This window comes from Staurois parvus, unplaced genomic scaffold (assembly GCF_062004578.1).
Source record: "Staurois parvus isolate SC_StPar_1 unplaced genomic scaffold, SC_StPar_1.0 ptg003146l, whole genome shotgun sequence".
Classification (NCBI taxonomy): Eukaryota; Metazoa; Chordata; class Amphibia; order Anura; family Ranidae; genus Staurois; species Staurois parvus.
Window position 1 is genome coordinate 30,626 of NW_028320942.1, and position 15,033 is coordinate 45,658.

Below are 15,033 nucleotides of genomic sequence, written 5' to 3' on the forward strand. Positions count from 1 at the left end.
CAAGGATAAGGGTCTGGTGTGATGGGGGCTGGTGGTGACACCAAGGTTATAGGTCTGGTGTGATGGTGGCTGGTAGTGACACCAAGGATAAGGGTCTGGTGTGAGGGTGGCTGGTAGTGACACCAAGGATAAGGGTCTGGTGTGATGGTGGCTGGTAGTGACACCAAGGATAAGGGTCTGGTGTGATGGTGGCTGGTAGTGACACCAAGGATAAGGGTCTGGTGTGAGGGTGGCTGGTAGTGACACCAAGGATAAGGGTCTGGTGTGAGGGTGGCTGGTAGTGACACCAAGGATAAGGGTCTGGTGTGAGGGGGGCTGGTAGTGACACCAAGGATAAGGGTCTGGTGTGATGGTGGCTGGTAGTGACACCAAGGATAAGGGTCTGGTGTGAGGGTGGCTGGTAGTGACACCAAGGATAAGGGTCTGGTGTGAGGGGGTCTGGTAGTGACACCAAGGATAAGGGTCTGGTGTGATGGTGGCTGGTAGTGACATCAAGGATAAGGGTCTGGTGTGATGGTGGCTGGTAGTGACACCAAGGATAAGGGTCTGGTGTGATGGTGGCTGGTAGTGACACCAAGGATAAGGGTCTGGTGTGAGGGTGGCTGGTAGTGACACCAAGGATAAGGGTCTGGTGTGATGGTGGCTGGTAGTGACACCAAGGATAAGGGTCTGGTGTGATGGGGGCTGGTAGTGACACCAAGGATAAGGGTCTGGTGTGATGGGGGCTGGTAGTGACACCAAGGATAAGGGTCTGGTGTGATGGTGGCTGGTAGTGACACCAAGGATAAGGGTCTGGTGTGATGGGGGCTGGTAGTGACACCAAGGATAAGGGTCTGGTGTGATGGTGGCTGGTAGTGACACCAAGGATAAGGGTCTGGTGTGATGGTGGCTGGTAGTGACATCAAGCATAAGGGTCTGGTGTGAGGGGGGCTGGTAGTGACACCAAGGATAAGGGTCTGGTGTGAGGGGGGCTGGTAGTGACACCAAGGATAAGGGTCTGGTGTGAGGGGGGCTGGTAGTGACACCAAGGATAAGGGTCTGGTGTGAGGGTGGCTGGTAGTGACACCAAGGATAAGGGTCTGGTGTGAGGGTGGCTGGTAGTGACACCAAGGATAAGGGTCTGGTGTGATGGTGGCTGGTAGTGACATCAAGGATAAGGGTCTGGTGTGATGGGGGCTGGTAGTGACACCAAGGTTATAGGTCTGGTGTGATGGTGGCTGGTAGTGACATCAAGGATGAGGGTCTGGTGTGAGGGGGGCTGGTAGTGACACCAAGGATAAGGGTCTGGTGTGATGGTGGCTGGTAGTGACACCAAGGATAAGGGTCTGGTGTGAGGGGGGCTGGTAGTGACACCAAGGATAAGGGTCTGGTGTGAGGGGGGCTGGTAGTGACACCAAGGATAAGGGTCTGGTGTGAGGGGGGCTGGTAGTGACACCAAGGATAAGGGTCTGGTGTGATGGTGGCTGGTAGTGACATGAAGGATAAGGGTCTGGTGTGCAATTTTAGGGGGAGCCCCAGACTGTTTTGTTATGGGGTCCCCCATTAACATCTATAAAACCTCTTCATCTAGGATAAGGGTCTGGGATAGTTGAAGGGAATCCCTGGACGTGTTTTACATACAGAAGTAAGTGAAGGGGAGGGGCCATACTATACCCAGGGTGTGTAACCCAATGAAGGGGAGGGGCCATACTATACCCATGGTGTGTATCCCAATGAAGGGGAGGGGCCATACTATACCCATGGTGTGTATCCCAATGAAGGGGAGGGGCCATACTATACCCATGGTGTGTATCCCAATGAAGGGGAGGGGCCATACTATACCCATGGTGTGTATCCCAATGAAGGGGAGGGGCCATACTATACCCATGGTGTGTATCCCAATGAAGGGGAGGGGCCATACTATACCCATGGTGTATATCCCAATGAAGGGGAGGGGCCATACTATACCCATGGTGTGCATCCCAATGAAGGGGAGGGGCTCATACTATACCCATGGTGTGCATCCCAATGAAGGGGAGGGACCATACTATACCCATGGTGTGTATCCCAATGAAGGGGAGGAGCCATACTATACCCATGGTGTGTATCCCAATGAAGGGGAGGGGCCATACTATACCCATGGTGTGCATCCCAATGAAGGGGAGGGGCTCATACTATACCCATGGTGTGCATCCCAATGAAGGGGAGGGGCCATACTATACCCATGGTGTGTATCCCAATGAATGGGAGGAGCTAATACTATATCTATGGTGTATATTCCAATGAAGGGGAGGGGCTCATACTATACCCATGGTGTGTATCCCAATGAATGGGAAGGGGCCATAGTATACCCATGGGGTGTATCCCAATGAAGGGGAGGGGTCATACTATACCCAGGGTGTGTATCCCAATGAATGGGAAGGGGCCATACTATACCCATGGGGTGTATCCCAATGAAGAGGAGGGGTCATACTATACCCATGGGGTGTATCCCAATGAAGGGGAGGGGCCATACTATACCCATGGGGTGTATCCCAATGAAGGGGAGGGGCCATACTATACCCATGGGGTGTATCCCAATGAATGGACATCTGAGGGCATCCTGCCAGCTCAATCCACCACTGAAGATGGTATTCCATTGCTACCCTCCCCATGGCTGTAGGTTGCATTGTGGGGGTGGGGGGGGGTATTGCAGAGGTAGATGGGGTGGGGGCTCTAGTGGCGTTTCCTCAGGCCCGCTGTCCTGGCCAAGGTATACAGGTGTATATACCACAAGCACCATGTACCTGAGAAGCTCATTTATTTCTCCACATTGCAATGGCGGCTCCATTGGAGATCAGATGGATAGAGAGCGGCTGGGAAATGTCATTTACCGACAACGTCATTGGTTCGTCTGTGGTGCTGTAGTGGGTTGTATACGTCGTATAGATGGGCCACTACACAGGTGGGGTCACGGCATCCCCCAGGCATGTGATTTACAGGACATTTAGCATTTTTAATGTTGCCCTTAAAGGATTATTGCTTTGGTAAATGCCCCTCGGGGCGGTGCCCCCCCCAATGCCATCCCCTTGCCTATTAGCCCAGGAAACGGCCATTACTGATTCCTAATATTCGGCTCCCATTGACTTCAGATTCGGCACCCAGACATTTGCAGAGTTTGCACACTGGCCCAGAACCCGAACCTCCGGCATTCAGCTGATGGCTACTCAGTGGGTGAAGTCATTGCATCAGAAAAAGACAGCCAGGAAAACAGCATTTGTGGTCATCGGGGGCCGTCTATATGTAAATGAGTGAGTTGGGATAGGAGGAAGGAGGAGCCGCTGACATCATCCAGAATTGTACCCGCCCATTATTAACCCATTCCATTCCAACAGGAGAGGATGAGAAAAAGGAAATGAAGGACGAAGAATGGCCAAACAAGACGCAGCAAAATGGGGAGGTGTCCTACTACACCCACGGTGCGTATCCTATGGAAGGGGGAGGGGCTCACACTATACCTGGGGGGTGCATCCCGCTGAAGGGGGAGGGGCCATACTATACCCATGGTGTGTATCCCAATGAAGGGGAGGGGCCATGCTATACCCAGGGTGTGTATCCCAATGAAGGGGAGGGGCCATGCTATACCCAGGGTGTGTATCCCAATGAAGGGGAGGGGCCATACTATACCCATGGTGTGTATCCCAATGAAGGGGAGGGGCCATGCTATACCCATGGTGTGTATCCCAATGAAGGGGAGGGGCCATGCTATACCCATGGTGTGTATCCCAATGAAGGGGAGGGGTCATAATATACCCGTGGTGTGTATCCCAATGAAGGGGAGGGGTCATACTATACCCATGGTGTGTATCCCAATGAAGGGGAGGGGCCATGCTATACCCAGGGTGTGTATCCCAATGAAGGGGAGGGGCCATGCTATACCCATGGTGTGTATCCCAATGAAGGGGAGGGGCCATACTATACCCATGGTGTGTATCCCAATGAAGGGGAGGGGCCATACTATACCCATGGTGTGTATCCCAATGAAGGGGAGGGGCCATACTATACCCAGGGTGTGTATCCCAATGAAGGGGAGGGGCCATGCTATACCCAGGGTGTGTATCCCAATGAAGGGGAGGGGCCATGCTATACCCAGGGTGTGCATCCCAATGAAGGGGAGGGGTCATGCTATACCCAGGGTGTGTATCCAAATGAAGGGGAGGGGTCATGCTATACCCAGGGTGTGTATCCCAATGAAGGGGAGGGGCTCATACTATACCCATGGTGTGCATCCCAATGAAGGGGAGGGGCCATGCTATACCCAGGGTGTGCATCCCAATGAAGGGGAGGGGCCATGCTATACCCATGGTGTGCATCCCAATGAAGGGGAGGGGTCATGCTATACCCAGGGTGTGCATCCAAATGAAGGGGAGGGGTCATGCTATACCCAGGGTGTGTATCCCAATGAAGGGGAGGGGTCATACTATACCCATGGTGTGTATCCAAATGAAGGGGAGGGGTCATACTATACCCATGGTGTGTATCCAAATGAAGGGGAGGGGTCATGCTATACCCATGGTGTGCATCCCAATGAAGGGGAGGGGCTCATGCTATACCCATGGTGTGCATCCCAATGAAGGGGAGGGGCCATGCTATACCCATGGTGTGTATCCCAATGAAGGGGAGGGGCCATGCTATACCCATGGTGTGTATCCCAATGAAGGGGAGGGGTCGTGCTATACCCAGGGTGTGCATCCCAATGAAGGGGAGGGGCCATACTATACCCATGGTGTGCATCCCAATGAAGGGGAGGGGTCATACTATACCCATGGTGTGCATCCCAATGAAGGGGAGGGGCCATACTATACCCAGGGTGTGCATCCCAATGAAGGGGAGGGGTCATACTATACCCATGGTGTGTATCCCAATGAAGGGGAGGGGCCATACTATACCCAGGGTGTGTATCCCAATAAAGGGGAGGGGCTAATACTATACCCATGGTGTGTATCCCAATGTAATGGGAAGGGGTCATGCTATACCCAGGGGTGGACTGACCATTGGGGAACTCCGGCACTGCCCGAGGGCCCAGGGTCAGTAGGGGGCCCCATGAGATGTCCCTGGTACCTTTCATAGGCTTTTTTGGGTGTGATTTGAGTGTGGGCGAGGATATAGGGGCCCCATGATCCCCTATTGCCCGGGGGCCCCATGAGTTGTCAGTCCGCCCCTGGCTATACCCATGTTGTGTATCCCAATGAATGGGAGGGGCTCATACTAATCGATGCTTATAAACAATGTTACTTTGTATCTCTCTATCCCCCATCTGATCGATGTTTATAAACAATGTTACTTTGTATCTCTCCATCTCCCGTCTGATCGATGTTTATAAACAATGTTACTTTGTATCTCTCCATCTCCCGTCTGATCGATGTTTATAAACAATGTTACTTTGTATCTCTCTATCTCCCGTCTGATCGATGTTTATAAACAATGTTACTTTGTATCTCTCTATCACCTGTCTGAACAATGTTTATAAACAATGTTACTTTGTATCTCTCCATCACCTGTCTGAACAATGTTTATAAACAATGTTACTTTGTATCTCTCCATCACCTGTCTGAACAATGTTTGTAAACAATGTTACTTTGTATCTTTCACCCATCTGAACAATGTTTATAAACAATGTACCTTTTCCTCTCTCACCTGAACAATGTTTATAAACCCTGTGTTATTATACAGTGACACTTATTGATCCTTTGTGCTTCCTTCCTCTGTGGCAGTGGGGAGCGCAGTGTACCGGAGCCGAGGCGGGATCTCTGGGAAGGAACGCAGGAAAGACGCGGTCAGAGCGGGTCACAGATTTGGATGCATTGGCTCCCTGAGTGAGATGGAGCGCGGCGGAGGACACCGGCGGGGAGGGAGGAAGAAGAGAGGCGGCTGGCACCATTTGGCCTTCCGGGACCGCCAGCAGTTCCAGCGCAAACTGAAGAAACACAACATGACGTACATGGAGGAGGAGCGCCAGAGGGGGCAGCGCTTCAGCGAGGAGGAGAACGAAGCTCTGGTGGAGAACGTCCTCATTTATTACCGGGAATTATGCGGTCACTCCGCCGTGAAGGGCAGCGCCACGCGGAAGAGGCGGCTGTGGCAGGAGGTGGTGAACAAAGTCAACAGCGTGGCAACGACGTACCGGACCATCGAGGTGTGCAAGAAGCGCTACGGCGACTGCAGGCGAGCGGTGAAGCTGAAGATGGCGGCTCTGGAGCAGCAGGCGCTGGGAAGGGGCGACCCCCACGAGCAGATCAGATTCAACAGCTGGGAGGACAAACTGCGGCAGAAGATCTCCGCTCTGATGTGCGGCGGAGGGCAGCAGGTCCTGGATACGTGCGAACCTACCATGCTGGAGCTCGCCGGTAAGTGTCCCCCAGTACATGAGGCCATAAAACGGGGTACCCACCCCGTCCCCATAACCCGTCCTTGTTACCCGCCCCATAACCCGCCCCCGTAACCCACCCCATATCCTGTCCCCGTAACCCACCCCCGCAACCCACCTCCATAACCGCCCCCATAACCCGCCCCCGTAACCCACCCCATATCCCGTCCCCGTAACCCACCCCCGCAACCCACCCCCATAACTGCCCCCATAACCGCCCCCGTCACCCACCTCATATCCCATAACTCACCCCCGCAATCCACCCCCATAACCCGCCTCATATCCCGTAACCCACCCCCGCAACCCACCCCCGTAACCGCCCCCGTAACCCACCCCCGCAACCCACCCCCATAACTGCCCCCATAACCGCCCCCGTCACCCACCCCATATCCCGTCCCCGTAACCCACCCCCGCAACCCACCCCCGTAACCGCCCCCGTAACCCACCCCCGTAACCCACCCCCGTAACCCACCCCCGCAACCCACCCCATATCCCATAACCCACCCCCGCAACCCACCCCCATAACCGCCCCCATAACCCACCTCATATCCCGTCCCCGTAACCCGTCCCCGTTACCCGCCCCATAACCCGTCCCCATAACCCGCCCCCCATAACCCGTCCCCGTAACCCATCCCCATAACCCGTCCTCATAACCCGCCCCTGTAACCCATAACCCGTCCCCGTAACCCGTCCCGTAACCCGTCTCCATAACCCGCCCCCGTAACCCGCCCCCGTAACCCGTCCCCGTAACCCGTCCCCGTAACCCGTCACATAACCCGCCCCCGTAACCCGCCCCCGTAACCAGTCCCATAACCCGTCTCCATAACCTGTAACCCGTTCCATAACCCGTCTCCATAACCCGCCCCCATAACCCGTAACCCGTCCCATAATCCGTCTCCATAACCCGCCCCCATAACCCGTCTCCATAACCCATCCCCATAACCCGTAACCTGTCCCATAACCCGTCTCCATAACCCGCCCCCCATAACCCGTCCCCATAACCCGTCTCCATAACCCGCCCCCCATAACCCGTCCCCATAACCCGTCTCCATAACCCATCTCCATAACCCGCCCCCCATAACCCGTCCCCATAACCCGTCTCCATAACCCGTCTCCATAACCCGTCCCATAACCCGCCCCCCATAACCCGTCTCCATAACCCACTATAAAACATAATTTGCTGAGAATATCTCCGCAGACGTGATCTGACAAATGGAAACCCTCCCAGATCGACTCCACAGGCCGCAGTAATCCCGCCGCACGGTCCTGTAGACGCCTGCGTCCGTTCTGGAGATATCGGGACACTTCCCTCGGCTCCCCTGTAACCAGCTTCTTCTCTTTCAGGCCTCAACCCCATGGAGATCCTTGGCTCCGCCCTCTGCCATTCCTGGACCCCCACCGTGGACACGGCAGGTGAGACCCCCCCATATGTCACACTCCATCCTATGACAGTCATGAGGTGCGGCGAACCCCACACTGAACAATAAGTCCTTCCAATATCCACCAGCCAATGGTTGAAGGAGGTCGGCGACTAAATCCTCCCATTGAACCCTCAACTCCAGACAAAGGTCAGGCCCCCCAGCAGTTGGGTATTGATGGGGTGGTAAAATTTGGTGCTGAGAGGAGATAATCGCTCGGTGATATGGTGACAGGTAAGTCGATGATGTCAGCACTAGTGGTATCAGCTCCCCTGAGAGCGCGGGTGTCACTGGCGGCCCTCCAGCTGTCCCCAAACTACAAGTCCCATGAGGCCTTGCAAGATTGGTAGTTACCAGCGTGACTCCCAAAGGCAGAGGCATGATGGGACTTGTAGTCACTCAACAGCTGGAGACAGTGTGACACCTTATGTAGGAATATAAGTCTGACACAAGAGGGCGCCAACCTAAGTGCAGTCAGTATAAAAAGTGTATCGATAAAGTAGCCTAATACTCGCAAGGAGGAAATCAGATCGGGCGTTGGAGACGTGTCCTCGAAGGGGCCAGTGCAGGGGCCCATGGTGTCCAGTGCAGGGGCCGATGGTGTCCAGTGCAGGGAGACAGGACAGGAGATGGAGAGATACAAAGTAACATTGTTTATAAACATTGATCAGACGGGAGATAGAGATTAGAGATGAGCGAATCGAACCTGGCGAAGTGGAATTCGATTCGAATTTCAGGAAAAATTCGATTCGCGTCGAATCCGAATATTAGCCTACTTCGGGTGCGCGAATCGGATTTTTCCCGATCAGCCGGCAAAAGTGTCCCTGCAGAGAGCTCCGCTATTTCTGACAGTTCTCTGACAGTTCCTTCACATGTACAGCGGTTGAAACATTGTATCTATTAGTTTCCATTTAGGATACAGATGTTTCAACCGCTGTACATGTGAAGAAGCTGTCAGAGAACTGTCAGAAATAGAGGAACTCTGCACATACACTTTTTGCCGGCTTGGAATTATTCTTATTTTCATCCTACTTCTTCTTCTTCTTCTTCTTCATCCTCATCCTCAGAAGAAGAGGATGAGGATGAAGAAGAAGAAGAAGAAGTAGGATGAAAATAAGAAGAATTCCAAGCCGGCAAAAAGTGTATCTGCAGAGCTCCGCTATTTCTGACAGTTCTGTGACATTCCCTCCATACAGCGGTTGAAACTCCTTCTTCTCATCCTTCTCCTTCTCCTTCTTCTCATCCTTCTCCATCTTCTCATCCTTCTCCTTCTCCTTCTTCTCATCCTTCTCCTTCTCCTTCTTCTCATCCTTCTCCTTCTTCTCATCCTTCTCCTTCTTCTCATCCTTCTCCTTCTTCTCATCCTTCTCCTTCTCCTTCTTCTCATCCTTCTCCTGCTTCTCATCCTTCTCCTTCTTCTCATCCTTCTCCTTCTTCTCATCCTTCTCCTTCTCCTTCTTCTCATCCTTCTCCTGCTTCTCATCCTTCTCCTTCTTCTCATCCTTCTCCTTCTCCTTCTTCTCATCCTTCTCCTTCTCCTTCTTCTCATCCTTCTCCTGCTTCTCATCCTTCTCCTTCTTCTCATCCTTCTCCTTCTCCTTCTTCTCATCCTTCTCCTTCTCCTTCTTCTCATCCTTCTCCTTCTCCTTCTTCTCATCCTTCTCCTTCTCCTTCTTCTCATCCTTCTCCTTCTCCTTCTTCTCATCCTTCTCCTTCTTCTCATCCTTCTCCTTTTTCTCATCCTTCTCCTTCTCCTTCTTCTCATCCTTCTCCTTCTTCTCATCCTTCTCCTTCTTCTCATCCTTCTCCTTCTCCTTCTTCTCATCCTTCTCCTTCTTCTCATCCTTCTCCTTCTCCTTCTTCTCATCCTTCTTCTCATCCTTCTCCTTCTCCTTCTTCTCATCCTTCTCCTTCTCCTTCTTCTCATCCTTCTCCTTCTTCTCATCCTTCTCCTTCTCCTTCTTCTCATCCTTCTCCTTCTCCTTCTTCTCATCCTTCTCCTTCTCCTTCTTCTCATCCTTCTCCTTCTCCTTCTCCTTCCTCATCTCCAAGGGCATTTAAATTAAAGGTACAGTGTTCTGCACTAATATAAAGGCTCTCTGAAGCCTAGAAACCCTTTTAATAAGTTAAATTCGTAGCGAATTAATTCGCATCGAATCGAATTTCTTCCTCAAATTCGGCGAATCAGCTGAATCGAATTTTTGAATAATTCGCTCATCTCTAAAAGAGATACAAAGTAACATTGTTTATAAACATCGATCAGACGGGAGATAGAGATACAAAGTAACATTGTTTATAAACATCGATCAGACGGGGGATAGAGGGATACAAAGTAACATTGTTTATAAACATCGATCAGACGGGAGATGGAGAGATACAAAGTAACATTGTTTATAAACATCGATCAGACGGGAGATGGAGAGATACAAAGTAACATTGTTTATAAACATCGATCAGACGGGAGACGGAGAGATACAAAGTAACATTGTTTATAAACATCGATCAGACGGGGGATGGAGAGATACAAAGTAACATTGTTTATAAACATCGATCAGACGGGAGACGGAGAGATACAAAGTAACATTGTTTATAAACATCGATCAGACGGGAGATGGAGAGATACAAAGTAACATTGTTTATAAACATCGATCAGACGGGGGATGGAGAGATACAAAGTAACATTGTTCATAAACATTGATCAAACGGGAGATGGAGAGATACAAAGTAACATTGTTTATAAACATCGATCAGACGGGAGATGGAGGAGATACAAAGTAACATTGTTTATAAACATGGATCAGACGGGAGATAGAGGGATACAAAGTAACATTGTTTATAAACATCGATCAGACGGGAGATGGAGAGATACAAAGTAACATTGTTTATAAACATCGATCAGACGGGAGATGGAGAGATACAAAGTAACATTGTTTATAAACATCGATCAGACGGGAGATAGAGAGATACAAAGTAACATTGTTTATAAACATCGATCAGACGGGGGATGGAGAGATACAAAGTAACATTGTTTATAAACATCGATCAGATAGATTAGATCAGCGGTTCTCAACCTGGGGGTCGAACGACCATTTCCCAGGGGTCGCCTAAGACCATCGGAAAACATATACAGTCATGGCCGAAATTGTTGGCACCCTTGATATTTCTCCAGGAAATCATGTATTTCTCACGAAACGTATTGCATTAACACATGTTTTGCTATACACATGTTTATTCCCTTTGTGTGTATTGGGACAAAACAAAAAAAGGGAGGAAAGAAAGCAAATTCGACATAATGTCACACAAACCTCCAAAAATGGGCTGGACAAAAGTATTGGCACCCTTTCACAACTGCGGATAAATAAGAATGTTACAAGCATGTGATGCTCCTGTAAACTCACCTGGGGCAAGTAACAGGTGTGGGCAATATAGAAATCACACCTGAAAGCAGATAAAAAGGAGAGACGTTCACTTAACCTTTGCATTGTGTGTCTGTCTGTGCCACACTAAGCATGGACAACAGAAAGAGGAGACGAGAACTGTCTGAGGACCTGAGAACCAAAATTGTGGCAAAATATCAACAATCTCAAGGTTACAAGTCCATCTCCAGAGAACTAGATTTGCCTTTGTCCACAGTGCGCAACATTATCAAGAAGTTTGCAACCCATGGCACTGTAGCTAATCTCCCTGGTCGTGGACGGATGAGGAAAATTGATGAAAGATTGCAACGCAGAATAGTCCGGATGGTGGATAAGCAGCCCCAAACATGTTCCAAAGACATTCAAGCTGTCCTGCAGGCTCAGGGAGCATCAGTGTCAGCGCGAACTATCCGTCGACATTTAAATGAAATGAAACGCTATGGCAGGAGACCCAGGAGGACCCCACTGCTGACACAGAGACATAAAAAAGCAAGACTACAGTTTGCCAAAATGTACTTGAGTAAGCCAAAAGCCTTCTGGGAAAACGTCTTGTGGACAGATGAGACCAAGATAGAGCTTTTCGGTAAAGCACATCATTCTACTGTTTACCGAAAACGGAATGAGGCCTACAAAGAACAAAACACAGTACCTACGGTAAAATATGGTGGAGGTTCAATGATGTTTTGGGGTTGTTTTGCTGCCTCTGGCACTGGGTGCCTTGACTGTGTGCAAGGCATCATGAAATCTGAGGATTACCAAAGGATTTTGGGTCGCACTGTAGGGCCCAGTGTCAGAAAGCTGGGTTTGCGTCCAAGATCCTGGGTCTTCCAGCAGGACAATGACCCCAAACATACGTCAAAAAGCACTCAGAAATGGATGGCAAAGAAGCGCTGGAGAGTTCTGAAGTGGCCAGCAATGAGCCCAGATCTAAATCCCATTGAACACCTGTGGAGAGATCTTAAAATTGCTGTTGGGAAAAGGTGTCCTTCCAATAAGAGAGACCTGGAGCTGTTTGCAAAGGAAGAGTGGTCCAAAATTCCGGGTGAGAGGTGTCAGAAGCTTATTGATGGTTATAGGAAGCGACTGATTTCAGTTATGTTTTCCAAAGGGTGTGCAACCAAATATTAAGTTAAGGGTGCCAATACTTTTGTCCAGCCCATTTTTGGGGTTTTGTGTGACATTATGTCATATTTGCTTTTCTGCCTCTGTTTTATATTTGTTCCAATACATACAAAGGGAATAAACATGTGTATAGCAAAACATGTGTTAATGCAATACCTTTTTTGTGTGAAATACTTGATTTTCAGGAAAAATATCAAGGGTGCCAACAATTTCGGCCATGACTGTATTTCCGATGGTCTTAGGAACCGAGACACCGCTCCTGTCTCAGGCGATAAGTGGGCGGGATGATATGCTGCCCCTGTCACCTGGCCACACCTCCGGGATCACTCAACAGCTCTGCCTCCTCGCCGCTGATTGGCCAGCGGAACTGTAGCTCAGGAGAGGCACACAGGTGGCCAATCACCGGTGAGGAGGTGGAGCTTGGAGAGGAGGAGCTGAGCGTAGATCAAGGAAGATCGAGTGAGCTGCCGGAGCGAGTGAAGAGGAGAGCGGCCAGAGAAGGAAGACAGCTGACAGGTAAGTGCAAATTTTGCTGCTGCAGCCAGGTATGCAGGATGTAGATGGGGGAGGGAGAGAGCGAGCCCAGGCTGGAGCAGGAGTCAGCAAGGTAAGTATCATTGGTGTCAGTGGGAGGAATAGTGTCCCATCATTGGTGTCAGTGGGAGGAATAGTGCCCCATCATTGGTGTCAGTGGGAGGAATAGTGTCCCATCATTGGTGTCAGTGGGAGGAATAGTGCCCCATCATTGGTGTCATTGGGAGGAATAGTGCCCCATCACTGGTGTGAGTCGGAGGAATAGTGCCCCATCATTGGTGTCAGTGGGAGGAATAGTGTTCCATCATTAGTGTCAGTGGGAGGAGTAGTGCCCCATCATTGGTGTCAGTGGGAGGAATAGCGCCCCATCATTGGTGTCAGTGGGAGGAATAGTGTCCCATCATTGGTGTCAGTGGGTGGAATAGTGACCCATCATTGGTATCAGTGGGGGGAGGAATAGTGCCCCATCATTGGTGTCAGTGGGAGGAATAGTGTCCCATCATTGGTGTCAGTGGGAGGAATAGTGCCCCATCATTGGTGTCAGTGGGAGGAATAGTGCCCCATCATTGGTGTCAGCGGGAGGAATAGTGTCCCATCATTGGTGTCAGTGGGAGGAATAGTGCCCCATCATTGGTGTCATTGGGAGGAATAGTGCCCCATCATTGGTGTGAGTCGGAGGAATAGTGTTCCATCATTAGTGTCAGTGGGAGGAATAGTGCCCCATCATTGGTGTCAGTGGGAGGAATAGTGTTCCATCATTAGTGTCAGTGGGAGGAATAGTGCCCCATCATTGGTGTCAGTGGGAGGAATAGCGCCCCATCATTGGTGTCAGTGGGAGGAATAGTGTCCCATCATTGGTGTCAGTGGGTGGAATAGTGACCCATCATTGGTATCAGTGGGGGGAGGAATAGTGCCCCATCATTGGTGTCAGTGGGAGGAATAGTGCCCCATCATTGGTGTCAGTGGGAGGAATAGTGACCCATCATTGGTATCAGTGGGAGGAATAGTGCCCCATCATTGGTGTCAGTGGAAGGAATAGTGCCCCATCATTGGTATCAGTGGGGGGAGGAATAGCGCCCCATCATTGGTGTCAGTGGGAGGAATAGTGACCCATCATTGGTATCAGTGGGAGGAATAGTGCCCCATCATTGGTGTCACTAATACCAACGATGGGGCACTATTCCTCCCCCCACCAACACCAACGATGGGGCGCTATTCCTCCCCCCACCGACACCAACGATGGGGCGCTATTCCTCCCCCCACCGACACCAACGATGGGGCGCTATTCCTCCCCCCACCGACACCAACGATGGGGCGCTATTCCTCCCCCCACCGACACCAACGATGGGGCGCTATTCCTCCCCCCACTGACACCAACGATGGGGCGCTATTCCTCCCCCCACTGACACCAACGATGGGGCGCTATTCCTCCCCCCACCGACACCAACGATGGGGCGCTATTCCTCCCCCCACCGACACCAACGATGGGGCACTATTCCTCCCCCCACTGACACCAACGATGGGGCGCTATTCCTCCCCCCACTGACACCAACGATGGGGCGCTATTCCTCCCCCCACTGACACCAACGATGGGGCGCTATTCCTCCCCCCACTGACACCAACGATGGGGCGCTATTCCTCCCCGCACTGACACCAATGATGGGGCACTATTCCTCCCACTGACACCAATGACGGGGCACTATTCCTCCCACTGACACCAATGATGGGGCACTATTCCTCCCACTGACACCAATGACGGGGCACTATTCCTCCCACTGACACCAATGATGGGGCACTATTCCTCCCACTGACACCAATGATGGGGCACTATTCCTGCCACTGACACCAATGATGGGGCACTATTCCTGCCACTGACACCAATGATGGGGCACTATTCCTGCCACTGACACCAATGACGGGAAACTATTCCTCCCACTGACACCAATGACGGGGCACTATTCCTCCCACTGACACCAATGATGGGGCACTATTCCTCCCACTGACACCAATGATGGGGCACTATTCCCCCCACTGACACCAATGATGGGGCACTATTCCTCCCACTGATACCAATGATGGGGCACTATTCCTCCCACTGACACCAATGATGGGGAACTATTCCTCCCACTGACACCAATGACGGGGCCCTATTCCTCCC

General features: G+C 51.2%; 1 protein-coding gene across 3 annotated transcripts in view; it reads left to right on the forward strand.

Moving 5' to 3' along the window:
* Positions 1–15,033, forward strand: part of LOC149428544 (uncharacterized) — a 39,681-nt gene that overhangs the window by 14,327 nt on the left and 10,321 nt on the right. For all 3 annotated transcript variants that reach the window (XR_016310716.1, XM_089667282.1, XM_089667283.1), the window contains exons 4-6: positions 3,354–3,437; positions 5,733–6,365; positions 7,730–7,798. Coding sequence is in view for 2 of the 3 variants with exons in the window: in XM_089667282.1 (XP_089523408.1) it covers positions 3,354–3,437; positions 5,733–6,365; positions 7,730–7,798 (786 nt within the window). In the remaining variant the exon portion in view is untranslated. The remainder of the gene's footprint in view (positions 1–3,353; positions 3,438–5,732; positions 6,366–7,729; positions 7,799–15,033) is intronic.